This window comes from Tauraco erythrolophus, chromosome Z (assembly GCF_009769465.1).
Source record: "Tauraco erythrolophus isolate bTauEry1 chromosome Z, bTauEry1.pri, whole genome shotgun sequence".
Lineage (NCBI taxonomy): Eukaryota > Metazoa > Chordata > Aves > Musophagiformes > Musophagidae > Tauraco > Tauraco erythrolophus.
Genome location: NC_141496.1, coordinates 63,618,299 through 63,642,200, shown reverse-complemented (window position 1 = coordinate 63,642,200; position 23,902 = coordinate 63,618,299). Strand labels below are relative to the sequence as shown.

At 51.4% G+C, this 23,902-nt stretch overlaps 1 protein-coding gene across 1 annotated transcript; it reads left to right on the top strand.

The window, feature by feature from the left end:
• The first annotated feature begins 1,971 nt into the window (after positions 1–1,971).
• LOC147526425 (T-cell activation Rho GTPase-activating protein-like) lies at positions 1,972–7,533 on the top strand. The gene is made up of 15 exons (XM_086629881.1): positions 1,972–2,003; positions 2,092–2,211; positions 2,388–2,561; positions 3,123–3,164; positions 3,468–3,576; positions 3,894–3,960; positions 4,385–4,560; positions 4,764–4,925; positions 5,010–5,119; positions 5,286–5,481; positions 5,707–5,824; positions 5,952–6,007; positions 6,359–6,450; positions 6,537–6,681; positions 7,444–7,533. The coding sequence occupies exons 1-15, from the start codon at positions 1,972–1,974 to the stop codon at positions 7,531–7,533; spliced, it is 1,689 nt and encodes a 562-aa protein (XP_086486007.1).
• Positions 7,534–23,902: the final 16,369 nt, after the last annotated feature.

The window sequence follows — 23,902 nt, the reverse complement described above, 5'->3', positions numbered from 1 at the left end:
AAATTTTATCTCTCCAGCTTTCCTGCATGTTTTGCTGAAGTTCTTGAGTCGTTTCTTCTCTTTTTTTAGTAAGTCCAAGTCACGTTCTACATCTTGAGTCACATTTGGAGTGTGCGTACAGGTCCAATGGTCAGTTCTATCTTACTGGTACCCACAGACCCCGTGCTCTTGGAGTAAGAGCAGATCTAAATCATTCTATTTTGTAGAGTCATTTTCAAAGTGGCTTGTAGTTGTGGATTCAAATCCTTAAATCCCTTTCTGGTTCTATTTGCCAATTTTTCTGCCTGACCTGTTAGCTGATATATCCAATCCCTGTTTCTATAGATTGCCAAAGGAGTCCCTATAAAGATTCCGGTGCCCAACTAATTTTTACCCCTGGTGAAGGTTCATTCCATTCTTCATTTCTTTCTGACCTTTTTGTTCGTTCCAATTTCAAATTTTCTAGAGTTCCTCCGAAAGGAGCCTTTTTCCAAATCGGACATAATGTTGTCATGCCTAGAGTTATTTGCTTCACTTTGCCATCCAGGGGTAAATGTGTGGTCCAGGTTTCATCACTCATTGCCCAAACCAAGTGTCCTGGACTTTGGATTGAAGATTTTTTTACAGTTGAATATTGTTCCTCTTTTAGAAGTATAGGTATCGGTTAATACGAGGCTATTTTTTAAGGCCTTGACAAAGACATCCGTGTTTTAAAGCAGCTGCTAGAGGGGGAATATCCTGGATTATTCTGTCAACAGTACTGCGATTGTATATCTTTTCACATTTCCACCATGACCCTGGATTTTCCTTGTCTGTTCCTCAGGAGCTGTTTGCACAACGCCCGGTGCACGGAGCCCGGCTGTCTTCTGCTGCCAGTGGAGTCCCTTCCTCCGAGTGAGCGGCTCGTCCTCTTCGTTCTCTGCTCCGGGTCTGCCACGAGGTGCAGTGCCACTGGAGCAGGGGTATCCACAGCCCTGGTTTGCCACCGAGATAAGGAGACCAAGTCAGCATGCCAGGGTTCCATGGGGATGTGACAGAAGAGCTAAAGATCAAACCAGAGGTATGATTTCTGATCTAAGCGACAAGTTCTCTCAGAATAGACCCCATGGAGCACAAGGTTTTCCTTTCACCTTTGGCTCAGGACAAAGGCAAGCTGTTGTCCTTCTTGGCAGAAGAACTGGCAGGCCAGGGGCATACAGCCTCGATGGGTGGAGAGACAGGTCTTCTTTTGCTGGAGCGTGAGCTGCGACAGACCCCTGGGAGCTCTGAGATGGTTTGTCCTGCAGGGTGGTGTAATTGTACAGACTTGACAAGAGTGTCAACCTGATCCCAGGTTTTGGTGGCATCACAGGCTGGCACGTGCCAATGTCATGTCAAAGTTCTGCGAGTCCTGGCTGTATATTCTGGAAGGACAACGTTTTGGAAGTGCAGCACTGCGTGTTTCGGTTTGCCATGTTGAGGGAGGATGTGTGTGTAGTGGAGAGATCAAGGTTCCCGGGTGCTACGGGGAGCTCTGAATACTGTGCAGGATGTGGGAAGGATGGAATGCCCTGTGGATTTTAGTGAAGTGGAGAAGGAAACTGAGCAGGGGATCGCACGGGACACGAGAACGAAACCGAAAAGAGGCTGCTGCGCCAGAACTGTACAATAAACGTGCAGCAGCCGGGCCATGGCGGGCGCCACGCGGAGCGATGCGGGGGCGTCCGCGGAGGCTCCGGCCGCGTGCTGGGCTGCAGGAGGCCATGCTGGGGGGAAGCCCCGCCCCCTGCCCGGCAGGCCCCGCCCCCTTTCCGTTGGCTCCGCGTGCCCGTTGGTCCGTTGGAGCCGGCAGCCACCGCGGGCAGCAGGAGGGAGCTGTGCGGGCACGGAGCAGCGCCGGGAGCAGCCAGGGCTCTTGCGGCGGCACCGGGAGCAGCCCCCACTGCCCATCCTCGCTGCGGCCGGCCGGGCCGCGTCCGTGCTGCGCGGCGAGGGCCCTCCTTCCCGGGCAGGATGGGCCAGGCCAGCTGCTGCTGCGGCTCCAGGTGGGCTCCCCCCGCGGCTCGGGGACGCGCGGGCACAGCCGGGCGCCGCGGCAGCGCCTTGCTCATGCCGCCACGCTCTGCTCTGCAGGGAGGCGCTCAGCGAGGCCGAGGCGGTGCTGAGCGCCGACGTGCGGCTGACCCGGGGCCGCGGGAGGAGCAAGAGGCGCCTTCTCCTCCTCCAGGAGGAACTGGTCGTCGCCAAGTTGCGGTAAGAGCCTGCGAGCCCCGCTGCCTTTGCCCCAGCCCGGCCCCCCAGGGCAGGGACACCCAGGCACCAGCCCCAGCCCCGGCATCATGGTGCTGGACGCGCCCGTGGCCATCCCAACGGAATGGGGAACCGCAGGGAGGCCACCTGCAGCTCCCGCCTGCCTCTCTTCTCTGCAGAAGTGGCACCACCGTGCGCCCACAGCTCCGCCTGGCCCTGGACCAGCTGTGGGCGCTGAGCGGCGGGAAGGAGGCAGCGTGGGAGGAAGAAGAGGAGGCAGAGGAAGACAACGATGAAGACGGAACCTCCATCATCCTTGTCTGGCCCAGAGGCTCCTGCGTTGCCACTTTTGGGTGAGCTGTGACGCCACGTCTCATGGCCAGGCAGGAGAGGTTCCAACCATGCCCATGTCATCCTGTGAACGGCCTCGGCTCTCCGTGCAGCGCCTTGGCCGGGAGCAGGCAGCAGGCAGCAAGCTGGCAGGGAGGGAGGGACGGATGGATGGACGAATGGACGGGTGGATGGACGAATGGACGGACGAATGGACGAATGGACGGATGGATGGACGAATGGATGGTTGGATGGACGGATGGATGGTTGAATGCATGGACAGATGGATGGATGGATGGATGAATGGATGGATGGAGGGCATTTCCACATCCTGCATTCTCTGGCCACCCCCTTCTGGTCCCCAGGACGGAAGGGCAAAAGCAGCCGCTCTGGCAGGACAGAGGGAGCCAGGGTGTGGGCAGCACCTCTGTCCTGCCCCACAGGGCTTCCACCTGCCCCTGTGCCCTTCCCCATGGGGACCAGAAGGGGGTGGCCAGGGAATGCAGGATGTGGAAATGGCACCTGCCACTGCCCAGGGCTGGGGGTCAGCGGGGCCTGACGCTGTTTCTCCTCTCTTTCTGCAGCTCCCGGGCGCAGAAGAAGCTGTGGGTGGACACACTGCTGGGGTAAGGCGGGGGATGCTCCAGGTGCCAGGGAACACAGGGAACACAGCTCCCCAGCTGGGGAGAGGTGCCCCTGCGGCTGCGGGCAGCTCTCGGGCAGAGCTGCCTGCCAAGAGAGAAGAGGCGGCTTGGGGCTCACCCAGCTCTCTCCATGTCCCTTCCCGGTGCACAGGACACCAGACCGAGCACATGGAGCCCGAGTGACCCAGCTTCCATCCCTCAAACCCCTGGCGAAGGAGCTGAGGCGCCGCCATGCTGTGAGTGTCTCTCTGGTCTGGGCTCTGTCCCCGAGCACTGGTCCTACAGCCGAGGATCAGAGGCATCGCTGCTCACCTTCTTCCACTTCTCCTCTCTTGCCCAGTGGAGGCCATTCAGAGCCAGGAGCCTGGAGAGGCTGATGGAGGGGCAGGCAGAGGTAAGCATGGCTGCCTTTCATCTGCCTCCAGCTGTGCTGGGGGGCCCGGGATGTGTGGTGAGCAGGGTGAGCTTGTGCAGGAGGGAGGGAGGGTCCCACGGTGCCACGCAGGGAGTGGAGAGGGTTGGGAGGATATCAGGAATGCCGGCATGTACTGGCTGGTGGCACTGGGAGAAAACCGTCTGCTCAGGGCACAGAGCCCAGGAGGGCAGAGGGTCCCAGCTCTGCTGTGCTAGGGCTGCTGGTGCCAGCTGGCAGCTCGTCGGCAGCCCTTTGTGCTGCGAGGCTGCTCTCTAAGCACAGCCTGGTTCTTGCAGGATGGTGCCAAGCAAGGGCCTCCGCCGGCCCCATCTGGAAACGGAGAGCAACTTGGCCACTCACCAGGTGGGTTTGGGAAAGAAAGGCAGCCTCCTGCAGGCGGTGGAGCTGCGCTCACTTGTCCCTTGAGTGTCGCCGTGCAGGCTGCGCACCCCAAGGGAGGATGTCACCTGGAGAAGCAAGGACACCCGCTTGGCAGCAGCCGCTGGACGTGGATGTGTGGGGACACGGAGCCTCTGCTGCTGCCCAGAGCTTGGAGGGGGGCAGGGCGAGGGCTGGGCAAGGCTGTCGCGGTGGCACGCCAGCGCTCAGGAGCCTGCGAGCCAGAGCTGCTGAGCCGGAGCCGCGGCTCCAGCTGCTGGCTCCCTGCCCGTCCTGCCGCACCGCTCAGCACCGTGCTGCGGGCAGGGCAGGGCAGGGCAGGGCAGGCTCCGGGGGTGCTGGCCTGGCAGTCTCCGTTGACGGGCTGTTTCTCCGTTTTCCTTTGCAGCAGGAGGGAGCAGCGGGAGGAGGCGGTGGGGGCTGCCCTGGCCCTTTGCTCTGCGGCGGACCCCGGCCGCTGCCCAGGTGCCAGGGCAGGCGGGCTCCGGCTGCAGCAGGGCGCTCTTTGGGCAGCCCCTGGCAGCCCTCTGCGGGGAGGACGGCACGCTGCCCCAGCCCATCCAGGTAAGCCAGCCTGGCCAGGGGGTTGCCAGCCCTCCGGATGCTCGGAGCTCCAGGGATGGGGGACTGGGCCGTTCACCCCCAGAACACACTACAGGTCCCAGCCGATTTTGCAGACAAGTAGGCAGATCTGTGGCAGTGCTCTGGGCACCGCTGTTGGAAAGAAGCTCCTCAGCCAAATAACTGTCCTGCTACCTCTCCTGCAGGAGCTGCTGGCTGTCCTGCAGCGGGAAGGGCCCGCCACGGAGGGGATATTTCGCAGAGCTGCCAGCAGGATAGATCTTCGGAAGCTGCGGGAGGCCCTGGACCACGGTGTGAAGATTGACCTTGGAAGCCAGCCTGCACTGCTGCTGGGCAGCATCTTGAAGGTGAGTGCTTCCGAGCTGCAGCTGAAAGAGCTCCTGGCTGGCCTGGAGCGTTCGAAGGCTCACCCGGAGCCCTTGGCGTTGCAGGAGTTCCTCCAAAGCATCCCTGCCAAGCTCCTCGTGACAGAGCTCTACGAGGACTGGATGGCAGCCATGCAGAAGAGCAGCAAGGAGGAGAAGACGGAAGAGCTGAAAGCGTAAGCGTGGGCAGCGGCCTGCCTGTTGAGCAGGAGCCCTGGACGCTGGCCCAGAGCCCCTGGGAAGCCGCGTAGCACGGCCGCTGCCTGCCACCTGCCTTGGGCAAGCCGGGGGACGGCAGCGGGCAACAACTGCTTTCTTCACCTTGTGTTCCTGTTCCCTCAGGGTGGCCGGGAAGTTGCCCGCAGCCAACCTCCTCCTCCTCAAGCAGCTGCTGGCCCTGCTGCAGCATATCGGCCATAACGTGTCAACCAGCAGAATGACCTCCAGCAACCTGGCCATCTGCGTTGGGCCAAACCTGCTGAGTCCAGCCAACGAGGACCAGCTGCCACTGGAGGCCATGCTGGAGGTGACTGAGAAGGTACGCTCTCTTGAGCAGCCAGCTGCAGCCCTTCCGGCCCGTCAGAGCCTGGCTGTTGAGAGGTCCGTGGCTGTCTCCTCTCCGGAGCAAACGCTGGCGGGGTGGCTGCCTGGAAGAGCAGCCCCACAGCCACAGCCTTCTGCGCAGAGGCGAGGGGCAGGAGTGGGAGAGGCTGCTCGCTGGTTTCAGGCAGCTGGCTGGAGACCAAGGGTTTGGTGTGTGCAGGTGAACGTGCTGGTGGAGTTCCTGATCGACAACTGCCGGGAACTCTTTGGGGAGGAGATGGCCTTGCTGTCCAGTCCCTCAGCTGAGGAGTCACCAGCGCTCAGGGACGGATGCACAGGTACGAGGAGGGGCTGAGGGCTGTCAGAGCTTGAGCAGACAGCTGGTGTAGGGCTTTGGGTAGGTTTTGCCGCAGCCGTTGTCCGCTTCCCAGGCGTCACTTTGCTGCATGGGCTTTTGCATTCCAGAGCTGCCTTTGAAAGAGGAACATGGCCCTGCAGGCGAAGCAAAGGTGGAGCAGCAGGTAAAAGCCTTCGGGGACGCAGCCCCGTCTCTGCCCGTCCTCCAGAAAGCAGCAGGGGCAGACACGGTGGTGGGATCGGAAGGGGCAGAGATACAGCGCCGCGGCACAATGAAGTGGGCAAGTCTTTTCTTGCCCAGAGGGGGACTGCAGGCTCCCTGCTGAATGCCGCCCCCTTCCAAACGCACTCCCGTGTGAACATGGTGTTCCAAAGTGAGGCCCTCGGAAGAAAGGGCTAATGCCAGCCAGCCAGAGGCTTCTTCTCTGTAGAGCTGAGGTAGCAGTTTGCCAAACACTCGCTTACAACGCCAGGGTGCCCCTTGCCACCTGCTGATGCCAACATTTCTGGTTTAGGCACCCGTCGCTTTGCCTCCAACCACCCCAGAGACCCCGGTAGACTCCCTGGGAGGCACAGAAGAAATAGCGAGCCTTGCAGAGGAAAGAAGGTAAAACGAGTCAGCTTTGGTTAAATCAAGAACCGGTTCCAGTTGATCCGGGCTTTACCTATCTAATCACGCTGTGCGATGGAAAGGTTTGCAGGCTCCCCTCAGGACGCTGAAAATGGAAGAAAAAGAAAGAGAGAAGAGACCCGCGCAGAGGAGAGGGAATGCCAGCAAGAAAGGAAGAGACGGAAGAGAGAAGACTGGCACTGCAGAAAAAGCAGGAAGATGCAGAAGGTCAGGAAGCTCAGGTGTGTAGCAGGCCCTGCTGCCCATTTTCCCCAACTCTGAACACTGCTCTGAGTCAGCCCAACTCTCTGGCGAGGGATGGTGCTCCGCGGGGTTCGGAAAGGACTCCATGGCAGCTCGCCAGCGGCTCCCGACGGAGCCCCGCTGCATGGCACAGGGCCACTGTGCATCTCTGCACGCGCACCGGTCTCTAAGGGCATCGCACGTGGGGACAAGGGGCCACAGCCATCCCATAGTCAATGCCAGCAACAGCTCTCTCCTCTGGGCCGTGCGCAGCTCCTCGTAAGCGGCGTTCCCCACAGCCGGGGGAGCCCAGTGGTGCCTGGTCCTGCCTTTGTGGGTTATCAGAGCTTTGGACTCTGTCGTTGCAGGTGCCGCTCTCTGGCTACTGACTGAAGCGCTGTGACTCCTGGGCGCTGCCTCCCTCTGCCCCCAGTAGATGTGCACAATAAAACGATTTTTTCTCTCTTCTCACCGTGTCTGCCATACAATATTCTGGGCTGCGGAGATGGCTGTTTGGCGGTGGCTCCTAGGGGAGGAGTTTGGGATCGTCCCTTGTCCCAGAATCTTTGCCAGCAGGTATCAGGGCTGAGTTCAGGTGTTTTAAGAGTCAAACTGCAGCACAGTGTGACTCAGGACGGTGGAGGCGGGATGAGATCTCTGGAGGCGTGACTGTTTGCAGCGCTCCTGCTCAGATTTTGTCCGACACACACCTTGGGCTAACGCCTGCTCACCCGAAACGATTTGCAGCAGCCCCATCAGCAGCTGGACTGCGGAGGCCTTCACGCATCCCGGTGTGACGCGGGCTATGCCTGCATCCTGACGGAGGAGGAGGGATGAGCACTCGCCGCCGCCGAGCTAACGACTTTGCTGACGGGTTGTCGTGGTTTAACCCTGGCCGGCAGCTGAGCACCACACCGCCGCTCGCTCGCTGCGCCCCAGGGAGATGGCGGGGAGAATCGGGAGGGCAGAGGTGAGAAAAGGCGTGGGTCGAGAGAAAGACAGGTTAATAATTAAATATTGTAAATTTAAAAACAACCAACCAACCAACCAAGAAAGAGAGAGGAAAGTAAAGCCCAAGAAAAACAAGTGATGCTTCTTCCCCGTCAGCTTGTCTTTCGGCACACGGGGACAGCCTTCTCCTGCACCTTTCAGAATTCCTTGAAGAATGTCCAGCCTTCCTGGCCTCCTTTGCCCTTCAGGACTGCGTCCGGGCCATGAGGCAGCGTTAGAGGAGTGGGTACCAGCACGGAGCTACCGCCACTCCCCCTCAAAACTTCCCCCGGACTGGGGAAACCCAGTTCCCCCAACTAATGAATGTTGTCAAACAATTGCAGCTCCACTCTGGTCACACCATCCCTGCTGCCGTCGCTCCAAAGCCCCTGCCGGAGGCCACAGCATCTCACCCCCATCGCTCACATCCTCCTGCTCTGCACCCTCTGAAGGTCCTCTCATTTGATAAAGGCTTGGACAAATCCAGTCAGGCTTACGACAACAGGTCACAGAAGGATTATCATGGAAAAGGCAGGTGACCTCCCAACGCACTCTCCAGGGAGGAAGATGTACATCACTTGAGCAGCCACAGAGAAAACCGACATCAGAGTTCAGAAGCTCAGCAGCAATCTGGAAAACACTCTTGTGAAAGGCGTGCACTTCCACCTGTGTCAGCTCACTCATGGTTTGGGGACTCTTCCTGGGAAAGGAAGAAATGGCAAAAGAAAATATACCTACACAGAAAGGAAGTGGAAGTGAAATAGAAAAGAAAGGTCAAGGATAGATGACCAAAAAATGAAAAAATTTAAGAAGGTCAAGAAGAAAAACGAGTCCGAAGAAAAACGAGTCCAAAATAAACGTCGAGAGAAGGATTACAAGTAAGCAAGGATTCCAGCAGAATCAGCAGTTTTTTCCTCATTATTTTCTTGGTGTTTCTCATGTCTGCCTGTTTTTCATTGTTTCTAAGTTATTTGCGTAGCATGATCTGCCTGGGGATCATGGCATTAGGTTGGTCCAGTGAAGACAGGAAAGAGATTGCTGAATCGTCTTAGAACACCAGAACTGGACCACGTAGTTACAGTCACATCTGCACAAAGTTCTTGATTAGGTTCCTACACTCATTTTTTTCCAATTCCACTTATTGCACAACTAGCCACTGTTCATGATTTTGTACAAACCAGGACCAGTTGTCCTTCAATCTGCAAAGTTAAGTTTGCTGCATCTGAAGGAATTTAGGTGTGCAGAAACTGCCACCAGACAGCTGAGATGCTGCAAGCCATCCCATGTGGTAAAATAAATAACGTTTCACATACGCGTCAAGGGCCACATCTCTATTTTTAACGAGCACATTTCCTTTCCACTTTATGACTGGGATTTTGCTGTGCTCTGCTTTGACAATGAAAACCTCAAATAGGAGAAGGAGAAGAAGAAAGGCGTCTTGGAATATTTTTTCCTCTTTTCCAGAGGAAAAAACAGGTAAAGAAGGAAGAATCCTGTGCTCCAAGTGCCTTTTTATGTGAGCAACACACACAAAATCCCCTCAAAACCTCCCCCAGAAATGGGGAAACAGATGCGTTCCCCTTTTCACCACCCCCATCACTCAAACCCTTTTGCTCTGCACCTTTTATTTTCATAGGGGGGAAGGAACAATTTGTAGGGAGGCTCCAGAGAGGGTCTCAGGGAGAGAGCGTGTCGCAGCCCCGTCGGGACAGCCAAATGTGCCTTTACACAGCCGTTTTATAGCCTGCAGTCGCCGAGGTACAAGACGACTTCCCTAATCACTAGCCCCCACGCTACCGATGGCTAATCCTAGCCCAGCTTTGCCAAGCACCTCCAGTTTTGCAGCACTCTTGCTGCTTGTCTGTTGATCCAGACGCCCCTTGGGTCAGTCTTGCCAGAGTCTTGCCGTCTGATGCCAGACGATGCTGGGAGGCCTTCAAAGAGGCGCCGGAGGGGCGAGGATGCTGGCGTTCCCTCGGCTGACCCAGGCTATCCTTTCTCCTTCAGGGACAGCTCTAAGCTTCCCAGAAGCAAAGTTCTTCTTGCCAGGGCCAAGCTGTCTTTTCCTTTTTCTTTATTTCACCATGAACAATACCGAAGTGTCCAGGAAAACTCCACTACCTCACCCCTTGTTGATGATGACTATCTAACGTAACAGTGGTTGCCATGGGGATGGAGGCTCCTTGCCCCTACCAAACCCCACCGTGACCGACAGTCGTGGCAGGTACAGCAGCAGGCTCCCACTCCTCCTGGTGCTCCTGCCGTCCAGGAAACCCCCCCAGCCAACTCTGCCCGCCAATATCTCACCCTGTCACTCTGCTTCCCGCAACAGAGAGGTTCCCTCTCCGGCTGTCGATGGCATCAGACATGCGCAGTGTGAGCTTCACGGCTCCGGCCACGCTGCCACCGAGGACTGCCTGCGTGGTGTCCTCTGTGCCTGCCAACGCACACCCCATTAGCTACCAGCTGGTGCAGGCTGGCGTCTGGCATGGGGTACCAGGGCCCCTGGGGGCCCCGGGGCAGGCGGTACAGCTCCCCTGTGGGGTGCAGCTCCCCGACCTGCCTGCCCCCTGTCCCCCTGCCTATGGCTGGGGACAGCTGGAGGTGACGGGGATGCTGGTGTCCCACCAGCCCATGGGGCTGGGGCCGTGGACTGTGGGCCAGGGGGAGTCCCTGGACCCCATGGGCTCCTGCCTGCTGCACGTCCCTGCCCACCCCAACCCCCTGCCGCCTCGCCGACCCACGGCTCAGCATTGGTTGCAGGGCCCCCCTGTGCTCCACAGCCTGTCTGGCAGTGCCCAGATGCCATCAGAGGCCTCAAACAAGGACAGGGTGGCCATGCAGGACAGCGTCCCTGCTGCCAGCCCCCACCAGCCTGCCCTGGCTCCGCCGACCAGCAGAACCATGACAAAGCCCACAAGTGACTTTTGGGGGTGGCAGAGACCATGGGTGGGCAGCCAAGCTGAGGAAAGCTTGCATCAGCCTGGGGCTGGGTCGGCTTTGGTTTTCTTTTCCAGCAGTGGTGACCTCCCCGGCGGCTCCAGGGAAGCCCGCGGATCTGCCGGAGCAGAGGCCAGCCGTCTTTGCCGAGGCCTTTCCGGAGCAGGCACAGGACTCCACCTTCGAGCATGTGCTTGCCGGGCCTGACACTGCGGATGGTGGGGACACGGGATTTGGCATTGAGGGACCCCACCCTGGCCCGTCTAGAGACGGCGGCGCCCTCCCAGAGAGGAGATCTCAAACCAAATTAACCTGCATCCGAGTCACGGCACCAAATTGTTATAGGTTAATTTCAATAGTTTGGCGAGAAAATGATTCTCAACAGCCAATAACTGTAAAATTAATAGTTAAAATTTATTTAGAGCAAGCAAGCAAAACAGCGCTGGGTGCGCCGGGAGTCTCCGCTCCACCAAGACGCACACCCGCTGTGGCAGTTTTTCTTGTATTTATACAAACACACTCATAGCCCCCCCCCAAAAGGTCAGTCTCTCCCAGGAGATCATTTCCATAGTCCCCGCCTCAGGATGCGCCTCAGGCTCCTCCTCGACACGCCTCCTGGTGGTCATGGGCAGGGGTCTTCAGGATGAAGGCTGGAGGTCTTCCTCACTGTGCACTTTTCACCTCTTCCCTAAAATCCCTGATTTGGCTGAGCTTGCAGAGCCAAACTGGTTCCAGCCTGGTTTGTCCTTGAGTGGGCATCTGATCACATTACCTGTCACTATCTGAAGACAAATGTTAATTTTTGTTAGTCCTTGTCTTTCCTTCATGGGCGAGTTTCTGTGCATCCCTTCCTCCCTGCAGAGGTGTGAGACGTGAGTCATGGCCTTGCCGGAGTCCGTCTGATCTGTCTTTTCTTTTCTCACCAGCCTCCTCCTGGGCAGCTTGTATTTTACAGCAGGGACTAGCACTTTACAACTTCTAACATTCTACAGCAATAATCAATACAACAGTTAATGTGACGGTTAGTACTTAAACGATAATTGGTTAGTATTTAATATTTCTATATCTTAGGAACTATACTGAGAGATGGTGGTTTCTATTTGATTGGCAAATTCTAATATATTACTTATTACAATCCCCCCTTTTTCTTTTTATCCTTCTTAATTTGCTCATCAAATCGGGACAGAACCTCCGTTTCCATTCCGTTATCCACATCCAATTTTGTTTCATTTAAAGGCTCATAATATTTTCTTAGCATCATCAAATTGGCAGCCTCAAGTCTTCCTCTAACTAATCCAATGACTCTATTCAATATGCAAGGTCCAAAAGTCAATATTATCACAAAAATAATCAGTGGTCCTGCCAAAGCTGATAAAAGGGTAGTAAGCCAAGGAGAATAATTAAACCAGGATTCGAACCACCCCTGCTGTACTTCTCTTTCTTTTCGTCGTTTTTCTAACCCTTCTCGGACCTTGGCCATCGAATCCCTTACCACTCCGGTGTGATCTGCATAAAAGCAACACTCTTCTCCAAGTGCTGCACATAGTCCCTCTTGCTGCATAAATAATAAATCCATTCCCCTCCGGTTTTGTAATACCACCTCTGACAAGGAGGTAAGTGACTTTTCAAGGTAAGTTATCGATTTCTCAATTCGTTCAAAATCTTCGTCTACTGCGGCCCTAAGGGACGTAAATCCCTGTTTTTGTCGTACTAACGAGGCTACTCCAGTCCCAGCTCCGGCTACCCCTAGGCCAATTAGGGTGGCTATAGTAATTGCAGTAATGGGTTCTCTTTTCTTGATATGATGTGGACTTGTCATCCAATAATTATAGATTGCATTTTGGGGATGATACAGGATACGAGGCATGACAATAACTTGTATGCAATATTCTCGACTTTCATCAAACACACTCACGGATAAGCAGGGAGTTAGACCACTTTTTGAACAAATCCACTTCCCTCCTGGCGCCGGTATTGCCCATTTGTTTCCTGCTCGTTCTATACTGCTTTCTTCACTATCGCATAGTTCTTTCTTTGATTTGGGTATTTTGCCTATACAGCGTCCTTTCCCTTTTACATATTGCATAGCAATCCCTTGTTTCCCTTCTTTCCATTTACATTGGGAAGGGTTGGATTGTTTGCTCAAACTATAATTGGCTGTCACACCCATGGCCTCATAATAGGGTGGTTTAATATCATAGCATAACCAACAGGCTTCAGTAACGTTGGGGTTCGACTCATTTAGCGTCTGATAAGCGGCTTGAATCACGTCCCATAACGGGCCTAATTGCTTTTCTTTCGGATAAGTCAGTTCAGTGAATTTCTTGGTTTCTTTGGGGGCCCTTGTGTTATTAATCCATATCTCTTTGGGTCTCTTAATAATTATGTTGGGGCCAACGGCCTGAGAAGTCACCATAGCTTCTTCTTTCTTTATCAGGATTAACCCTCCCCTGTCAGTCCCCGGTTCCCAGTATCTTAATCCCCATGTTCGTCCTGTTGATCACCCATTGTTCTCTGGTTGGAGAACTTCCAAAACTATGTGATTACAATTACTCCAGCCCAACGCCCCTCCAGACGAATCATGTCTGGGTGGCTGACATCCTTTAGGACCCCATTCTGTTTTGAGGAATCTGTCCTTGTTAGAGGGAGTCCATGAGGATGCGATGGTCTCACAACCCCAGTATGCACAATAGTAGTGATTAGGGTAATTACAGTAACTCCTCCCGGGGTTTGAGCTGGGACATAGATAATAACCCTTTTGATTAAGACACGGTGTTATTGGTACCAGGGAGCAGAGGGCTACAGCAAACGTGGGAGCTCCTGCAGTAACGTTAGTCCCTATTACAGTAGAATCCTCCCACCTGGCTAAAGTCCACTTAAATGGTTGGTGTAGATTCCCATCAGTTCTTATCATCAGGCAGAACATTAACGTTAGGAAGAGAGGTGGTTTTCCCTGAGTTCTCCGGATATTTTTCTTCTCATGATTATTATACTTTCTAACCTCAAGATGTCCTTGGTTATTCCCAATATCTTCAAAAGGGCATCTCATATGAGGGAGAAGTACCATGATAGGGTTTTTGCATTGGCGCCTGTTTTGAGGGCTCAGAGGGTTACCTAGAGCTGTTTTAGCTCTCATTCCCCACTGTTGTACGTCTCTGCCTCCTCCGTCTACTCGGTTGCTTCGAGCAACGGGGTGTATCATCTTCCCGCAGCAGGTGTACTCTTCAGGGGAAGCTTTTCAGTTCCTCTGGCCTGTCTCATTTTATAGGCATTCCAATTTTATCTTTTATTTTCCCCACATGGCAACTTATCTCCTTTATGGTTTTTCTACACTCTATTTTTGTTATTTCGGCAACTACTGAACAAGGTTTATTCAAATGGTAGCGATATCTTTCCGGATTTCTTCCTTCAGCCAATATTTTCCACTATTCATTTGAACCTTTCTCCTATTTTCCTGTTAAAATCCCTATTCTTAAGGCCTGATTGGTCAACTCCCTCTCCCAACTATAATATTCTCTGCATACTCCCGAAGGAGGATATCCGTACCAACAGTGGGTCCACCACGCCTCTTCACACTCTACATTTATAACATACAAAGGGTAGCAATTACAGTCAGGGTTATTGCATTCAATAGCAACCCGTTTACTCATTAATTTTCTTCTTCAAGGTGATTTTCAGATCCTCAGGATTACCGACTACTTCCCAGTGAGAGGTGCGAATTGGTCCTTTAACTCGATTAGCATGTGTCCATCCTCTTTCCGCAGTCCTGATTGCCGTATCTGTAGTGAGTAAAACAAGAAAAGGTCCTTCCCAGCGGGGAGTCAGAGTGGTTTCTTTCCAAGTTTTAATTAGCACTTTGTGCCCTGGTTGAATCTTATGTATTGCCAAATCTAAAGGCGGTCGTTGCACCACCATTCCTTTTTTCCTCAACTCCTTCCTCCGTTTCATTAACTCAATTACATATTCTTGTAAGAACTTTTCCTCTACTTTAGGATGTTCGCTTGGAAGTCCGAAGTCATACGGCATTCCATACAACATTTCAAAAGGAGAGATTCCTGTATCCACGCGGGGTTGAGTTCGAATGTTCAATAAGGTTAGCGGCAAACATTTTACCCAATTCATTTTAGTTTCTATCATTAATTTAGTCAAGTGTTTTTTAATCTCTCCATTCATCCTTTCCACTTTACCAGAACTCTGGGGATGCCAAGGGGTGTGATATTCCCACTTGGTCCCAAATGGTTCTAAAGCTTCTCTGATTGCCTTTGATGTGAAGTGAGGGCCCCTGTCTGAGTCAATCACCGCAATACTTCCATATCTGGGTATGATCTCTTCCAGTAAAACACGGACCACAGTTTTGGCAGTGGCCCTGGCTACTGGAAAAGCTTCCACAAAGTACGTTAAATGGTCCACAAGCACCAAGAGATATTTATATCTCCCTACTTTGGGCAATTCAGTGAAATCTATTTGTACTTTCTCAAATGGCCTTTTTGCCAGTTCCCTGCCACCTTGGATTCTCTCCCTAAGCTGTTGCTTGTTTACCTTTTGACAGGTTAAGCAATCTCCAGTTACCTTTTTGGCTAAATTATAAGTACCTACGCTTACATATTTGTTTTCAAATTGGTCTACTAATGCTTGTACTCCCCAACGTGTTTGTTTATGTAATTCATTCATTATTCTCTGAGCCAGGCCTTTTGGCAGTATTTCCCTTCCGTCAGGTAGCTTCCATTGTCCATTACACTCAGTTGCTCCTACTTGTTTTAACTTTTCTTTTTCCTGATCAGTGAAGCTCTTAACCATTGGTATACTCTTTTCTTTCTCTAATTCTCTAATTCTCATCAATGCCGCTCGTTTAGCTTCCTCATCGGCTAAATTATTTCCTCTTATTTGAGGAGATATTCCTTTTTGGTGCCCTTTTATATGGACAACCGCTATTTGTTCTGGCAGTCTCAAAGCCTGTAGGGTCTCTTTTATCAGTGTCTCATGGACTAGTCCTCTTCCTTGAGTATTTATAAGTCCTCTCTCTTCCCAGATTTTCCCAAAGGTATGAACTACTCCATAAGCATATTTTGAATCAGTAAAAATAGTCCCTCTTTTACCCTTTAACCTTTGTAAGGCTCTCATCAATGCATACAGCTCACAAGCCTGTGCAGACCAGGTCTTGTCTAGAGGTCCCGCTTCCTTCACTGCAAAGGTTTTCCCATCTACTATTGCATACCCGGATTTCCGTTGTCCATTTACTACCCTCGAAGATCCATCTATGTATAGTTTCTCTCCCTCCGATAATTCTTCTTCTTCTAAGTCTTCCCTAATTTTAGTCTGTGCCTCTATTACTTGCAGACAATCATGGACTAACTCTGTCTCCGGCTCCCCATACAAAAATTGTGCTGGGTTTTGTAAGCTTGTAACTTCAAGGTCTAATCTGGGGGAATGTATTAAAATACTTTCATATTTTAATAATCTGCTATCGGTCAACCATTTTTCAGCTTTTTGTTGTAGAATACCTCGAATATTATGAGGGGTATAAACTTTTAGTTCGCTACCAAAAGTCACTTTTCCAGCTTCTTCGATTAAAAGGGCTGTGGCTACTATTGCCTGTAGACATGTAGGCCACCCTCTACTAACGGGGTCCAATAATTTAGAATAATATCCTACCGGTTTCTTTTTCCCAGCCCAATCTTGGGTTAATACTCCATACGCTGTACCTTCCTCTATATTCACAAATAAGTAAAAAGGTCTTTTAATATTTGGCAAGCTTAAAACCGGGGCATTTACCAAATCAGTTTTTAATTTTTCTAACTTCCCCTCATCTTCAAGACTCCATTTTAATAGACCCTCTTTAGTCAGTTTTTGATATAAAAATTTTACCTTTAAACTGTAATTTTCAATCCACTGCCTGCAATAACCAAACAATCCCAAAAGTTGTCTCACTTGTCGCTTAGTTCTGGGTGCTTGCAAAGACAGGATACCATTAACTCGTTCAGGATCCAATTTCTTATGTCCCTTGCTAAGCCAATGCCCCAGGTACTTAACTTTATCTTCAGTGAATTGTAGTTTTGATCTTGACACTTTTAATCCTTTAAGACTTAAAAAGTTTAACAACTTAATGCTCTCTTGTCTAACTGCCTCTTGATTTTCCCCCGCTAGTAGAAAATCATCCACATATTGAATTAGTGTCACTTGGGGATTCTCTTCAAAAGATTCTAAGAGATGTTCCAAAGCTTGCCCGAATAAATTAGGAGATTCAGTGAATCCCTGGGGCAATACAGTCCACCTCAATTGCTGTTTTCTATATGTGTGAGGGTTTTCCCATTCAAATGCGAAGAAATTTCTGCACTCTTCCTTTCCAAGCCCAAAAGGCATCTTTTCAATCTATTACACTATACCACTTATGTTCAGGAGAGAGATGGCTTAAGATTGTGTGAGGGTTAGCTACCACCGGGAACCGGGTTAGAGTTCTTTTGTTTACTTCTCTTAAATCTCGAACTAACCGATAGGTCTCATCAGGTTTCCTAACAGGTAAAATAGGAGTATTATGAGGTGACATACAAGGCTCTAATAGCCCCTGTTCCAACAGTCTGTCTATTACAGGCTGTAATCCTTGCCGTCCTTCTAACGGGATAGGGTATTGTTTTACCCTTATCGGCTCTTCGGGATTTTTAATAGTTATTCCAATTGGTGATATATCCAATTTTCCCACTGAGTCGGGGGTATACCATACTTCGGGGTTAATCCGTTTTTCATCGTCTGCCGTTAGAGCATATATTTTCACTTTTAATTCTTTATCTTGCACTCCTAGATCAATTCCTAATTCTACCATTAAGTTCCTTCCCAATAAATTATATTCTGCCTCTGGGACTAGTAGGAATGATCCTAGTCCGTATTTAGAGGGAGTTTCTGTGGGTACGTCTTTGATAACGGGAACTGTAAAAGGCTCCCCTTTAGCTCCAATAACTGATACTTTTTCCGAGGAAGTTTTACATCCCCAGGGTACTGTTTGGACAGTAGATCTTTCTGCCCCAGAGTCCACTAAGAACTCCACCTCTTGTCGCTGGGGACCCAATTTTAATTTTATCAAGGGCTCGGTTTGTTTCAGAGTCCCCAGCAGATAGAGCCCCTGACCCCCCTAATCCTCCTTAAAAATTTTCTCATCATTCTGCCTCTTTTTACAGCTCTTCTTCAAGTGTCCTTTCTTGTGACAATAGTAACATTCTATTTCTTTCCTATTCTCCCATCCCTTCAGAGCCTGCTGTGGCCTGCCAACCCGAGGGGGTCGTGGCTTATCTGGCTCCCAAGCTCTTCGAGTACCTTCACGTACTGCTGCTACCAAAATTTTGGTTTGCTTCCTTTGACCTTCCTCCTCTCTTCTTACATACACCTTCTGCGCCTCTCGCAACAATTCATCCAACCCTCTTCCTTGCCAATCCTCAATCTTTTCGAGTTTCTTTCTTATATCCACCCATGATGTTGCTACAAATTGAGTTTTCAATAAGGCTTGTCCCAAAGGAGTCCCGGGATCTACTCCGGAATATAACTGTAAGCTTTTTCTCAATCTTTCTAACCATTCCGTGGGAGTTTCATCTTTTCTTTGTTCTTCGTTAAAAGCCTTATTAATATTTTGTCCTCTAGGAACTGATTCCCTAATGCCTTGAACAACAATATCTCTCAAATCGGCCATGTGTCCTCTATCCATGGCATTTTGATTATCCCAATTTGGTTTCTGTAATGGCCATTTTACGTCTGCGGCCGGTCCCTGTTGGTGTCGTAAATCCCAATTTCTCATTCCTGCCCGCCGAATCATTTCTCTTTCTTCTACTGTGAATAATATTCTCAAAATCGCTTGCATTTCATCCCAAGTATAAATATTTGGCCCTAAGAAATTATCCAATTTTTCAGCAACCCCTAAGGGTCATCTAGTAGATTGCCCATTTCTTTTTTGAATTCTCTCACATCTCCGGGGTTTAATGGCATAGATACGAACCCCACAGCAGGCTGGGCTCCCCCCATTGCTATTTCCCTTAAAGGAAACAGAAGTGCATCTGCTGTTTCCCTTTTAGCTTGACTCCTAGTGATCCTCCTCATTTCTTGAGGGGAATCTGGGGGTGAAGGAGTTGGAGAAGAATCTGGGTGTGGAGCAGTGGGTGCAGGGGCAGGAGGAGGGGGAACATAGGGAGGGGGAGATAAAAGGACCTCTTCATTCCTCCTATCTCTTTTTCTATTATTCTTTTCCTTCAGAGTAAAAATATGTGTACGGGTGTCTGATCTAATCATTAAACTAGCATATTCACTCTCCTCCTGACTGAAAGGCTCTTTACTGTTTACATAAAGATTCAGAGCCTGGCATATCCAGTCCTCGAAGGATCCAAAAACAGGCCAGTACAAATGGTCTCCTCTTATCTGTTGTCCACCCCAAACTTTCGTACAATAATGTACCATTTTCTCTCTACTTTTCCCCTGCATAGATGGCCAGTTGTCCCAACGAGCTATCATTAAGCCCAGAGGGCTATTTGGGGGAATATCTGGTAATCTAGCATTATAATTCTCTAAGGGGCTGGCAGCCTGAGTCTTTTTCTGTCCCATATTCCAAAGGTGCCTTCTTGCACACAATAACCTTTCGCTTCCCTCCGTTTGTGGCCCAGTCCCTCGCGGGCGATGGGAACCGCACTACTAGGAGGTCCACACTCGCTTCGTCCGGTGGACTTCTAAGTCCGGTGAACGTCTCAGACACACACACTCATTCGCACCTTGGTTCCGAATAAATCCGAGCAGAAACGCATTTACTTACCCGATTCCGTTTTTCCGGTCCTGTGATTCGTTACCTGAAGTCGCCTTTCCTCACTTACTGAAAAACCTTTTCCTGACGATTCCTCGCAATCCTCCCGAGTCCAATTGGTGTCAGGCCCTCTGCCTGGAGCTTCGGAGTTTCTTCCTAAACTCCTAATATCCGATGGTACTCCAACCGAATATTTTATCCGTATTCTCTTCCTGGAATACTGACGATTTATCGCAATCGTCCCGCGGCCAATCGGTATCAGGCCCTCTGCCTGGAGCCTCGGAGTTTCTGCCTGAACTCCTAATACCGAATGGTACCCCAACCGAATATTTTACCAGTATTCTCTCCCTGGAATACCTGTATTCTCTTCCTGGAATACTCAATATTCGGTCTTTGTGCACAAATATTACGGGGTATATTGCCGGCTTTTCTCCTTTGCTTGCTTACCCTATATCGAGTTCGAATGTACGGGATTTGGCATTGAGGGACCCCACCCTGGCCCGTCTAGAGACGGCGGCGCCCTCCCTCAAACCAAATTAACCTGCATCCGAGTCACGGCACCAAATTGTTATAGGTTAATTTCAATAGTTTGGCGAGAAAATGATTCTCAACAGCCAATAACTGTAAAATTAATAGTTAAAATTTATTTAGAGCAAGCAAGCAAAACAGCGCTGGGTGCGCCGGGAGTCTCCGCTCCACCAAGACGCACACCCGCCGTGGCAGTTTTTCTTGTATTTATACAAACACACTCATAGCCCCCCCCAAAAGGTCAGTCTCTCCCAGGAGATCATTTCCATAGTCCCCGCCTCAGGATGCGCCTCAGGCTCCTCCTCGACACGCCTCCTGGTGGTCATGGGCAGGGGTCTTCAGGATGAAGGCTGGAGGTCTTCCTCACGTGGGCAGGGGTCTTCAGGATGAAGGCCGGAGGTCTTCCTCACTGTGCACTTTTCACCTCTTCCCTAAAATCCCTGATTTGGCTGAGCTTGCAGAGCCAAACTGGTTCCAGCCTGGTTTGTCCTTGAGTGGGCATCTGATCGCATTACCTGTCACTATCTGAAGACAAATGTTAATTTTTGTTAGTCCTTGTCTTTCCTTCATGGGCGAGTTTCTGTGCATCCCTTCCTCCCTGCAGAGGTGTGAGACGTGAGTCATGGCCTTGCCGGAGTCCGTCTGATCTGTCTTTTCTTTTCTCACCAGCCTCCTCCTGGGCAGCTTGTATTTTACAGCAGGGACTAGCACTTTACAACTTCTAACATTCTACAGCAATAATCAATACAACAGTTAATGTGACCGTTAGTACTTAAACGATAATTGGTTAGTATTTAATATTTCTATATCTTAGGAACTATACTGAGAGATGGTGGTTTCTATTTGATTGGCAAATTCTAATATATTACTTATTACAGGTAGCTTCCCTGGATCTGCCTGGGAGGAGTCTGAGGTGGATCCTGCAGCAGACAGCTTCCCCTAAAGATGAAAAATCTCGTTTGGTATCTTCCCTGGAGGAGTCTGGGGCTGCTACACAGGACACCAAGAGTCTAAAGAAGAGGTCAAAAACTCTGGGATCTGCCTGGGAGGAGTCTCAGCTGGATCCTGGAGCAGACAGCTTCCCCGAAATCTGAAAAATCCTATCTGGTAGCCTACCTGGAGTAGTTTGGGGCTGATACCCAGGACAACAAGAGTCTAAAGAAGAGGTCAAAAACTCTGGGATCTGCCTGGGAGGAGTCTCGGCTGGATCCTGGAGCAGACAGCTTACACTAAAGCTGAAAAATCCTATCAGGTAGCTTCCCTGGAGGAGTCTGGGGCCTCTACACAGGATACCAAGTGTCTGTCGTGGGTTAGGTTGAAAACTTCCTCCCCCACACAGCCGGTCACTCCCCCTCCCCACCCCCAGGAATGAGGGAGAGAATTAAAGGATAAACGGGAAACCCGTGGGTTGAGATAAGAATGATTTTAATACAGATGATTTAATACACAGAATAGGTGCTCACCACCCCCTCGTATGCGAAGCCCGTCTCGTCCCGAAGCTGCAATCCCGGACGAACGCGAGGCCCCGAAATAGAGAGGGGCAGAGAGAGAGAGAGAGAGAAAAAACACAAAGAAAAAACAGCAGAGCAACAGCGCAGCAAGCGCAAAAGAGCAAAAGTGCAAAAGAGCCAAAGCGCAAAAGCCCCTCTTCTCGGCTTACCCTCGCTTTTATACTGGGCATGACGCTGCATGATATGGAATACTAATTGGCCAGTTTGGCCCTCAGTCTTAAGTTCCACACAAATCACAAGGGGAATCGTGTCCCCCTTATCCCAGCTATGCTCCCCCCTTATCCCGCCGTGCGTATGCACTCCGGCACACTGAAAAGTCCTTGGCAGCTTGTTATCAGTGTTCTTCTCAGAGTAAGCCTCTGAGTAAAACCAAAACACGGAGCTCTTCTAGCTGTTAAAAAAAAAACTCTGTCCCAGCTAAAACTAGGACAGTGTCTAAAGAAGAGGTGAACAACTCTGGGACCTGCCTGGCAGGAGTCTTCCATGGATACTGGAGCAGGGAGCTTCCTAAAACCAGAAAAATCTTTTGGGTAGCTTCCTTGGAGAAATCTGGGGCTGCAACCCGGGATACCAAGAGCCTAAAGAAGTGGTCAAACACTCTGGGATCTGCCTGGGAGGAGTCTCAGCTGGATCCTGGAGCAGACAGCTTCCCCTAAAGCTGACAAATTTTCTTGTGTAGCTTCCCTGGAGGAGTCTGGGACTGCAACCCAGGATATCAGAGTTAAACAAGAGGTCAGAAACTCTGGGATCTGCCTGGGAGGAGTCTCGGGTGGATCCTGGAGCAGACAGCTTCCCCTAAAAGTGACAAATCTTATCAGGTAGCTTCCCTGGAGGAATCTGCGGCTGATACCCGGGATAGTAAGTGCCTAAAGAAGTACTCAAAAACTCTGGGATCTGCCTGGGAGGAGTCTCAGCTGGATACTGGAGCAGACAGCTTCCCCCAGACATGAAAAATCTTGTTTGGTATCTTCCCTGGAGGAGTCTGGGGCTGCTACACAGGACACCAAGAGTCTAACTGTAGTGGTTTTAGGCTGATCCAGCAACTAAAACTCACACAGTCTCTCCTTCTCCAGTAAAGTAGAGAGGAGAGAAAAAAAAAAAACAAAGGGACTGAGGGTTGAGACAAGAACAGAGGGAGCACCCACCAACCATGGTCCTGGGCAAAACAGGCAGAGCTTTTCTCAAAGCAAAAGAGTTTATTAATGATTACTTAGAAGGACAAAGGGAAACAAAAACCGATTACTTGAGAGGACAGAAAGAAACAAAACCAGATCTTAAAACCGACACCTTCCCCCCCTCCGCCTCCTTTTCCTCCCGGCTCTACCTCCTCCCCCCAGCAGCACAGGGGGCAGGGACTGGGGGAGTGCAGGTCAGTTCATTCCGTGCTGTTACTGCTGCTTCTTTCTTAAAGGAGAAGGAGTCCTTACACCCTTTTCCCCTGCTCCAATGGATCCCCTACCCACGAGGAAAAATCCACAAACTTCTCCAGCGTGAGTCCAGCCCACTGGAAACAATCCTTCCACACAGATTGCTCCGGTGTGGGCTTTACCACAGTCTCGGGTACTTAGGGAGCTGTAGCCACTCGCTCCGGCGTGGGTCGTCACGAAGACTCCAGATGCTTCTCTGCCTTGTCGTGCACCCCAACACGACCATCCTCAGGCTCAGGCATCTTCTCCCCACGGGCTGCGAGTGGGTCTCTGCTCCACCAAGGCCTTCCTGGTTGCAGAGGGGCCGCCTGCTATCTCACCATCAGCCGCAGGGGAAACTCGGCTCCGGCACACCTCCTCCCGCTCCATCCTCACTGACCTGCTGTCGATGCAGCTGTTTCTCTCAGATCTCAGTCCTCTCCAGGTGAACTCAGTCCAGTGGGCACCCCGGGAGTGGGGTGCCCCCGAGTTCCCCAGCTGGCTCCGCCGCCGCCATTCTCCGTGGGCGGCGCCGGCCCGATGCAGGCAGCTGCCCGGCCGGGAGCCAGGGAGCGGAGGCAGTGCCCTCTTCCCTTCTCTGCTCGCTCCTGGGCGAAGCACCATTTCCGGTCCCTTTGTCCTGACTTAAATAGGGCAATTCGCAGAGGCGCCCTATTGGCTCAATCCCGAGGGGGATGGCAGTCTGATCTGGTGGCTGGAACCAAACCTAACCCGGTTCCAAAACCGGGGAGGTCGCAGGGAGCAAAACCCCTCTCCTGCCACCAGAACCAACCCCCCTCCACATCAAACCATGACACTAAAAAAGAGGTCAAAAACTCTGGGATCTGCCTGTGAGGAGTCTCAGCTGGATCCTGGAGCAGACAGCTTCCCCGAAATCTGAAAAATCCTATCTGGTAGCCTACCTGGAGTAGTTTGGGGCTGATACCCAGGACAACAAGAGTCTAAACAAGAGGTCAAAAACTCTGGGATCTGCCTGGGAGGAGTCTCAGGTGGATACTGGAGCAGACAGCTTCCCCTAAAGACGAAAAATTTTCTTAGGT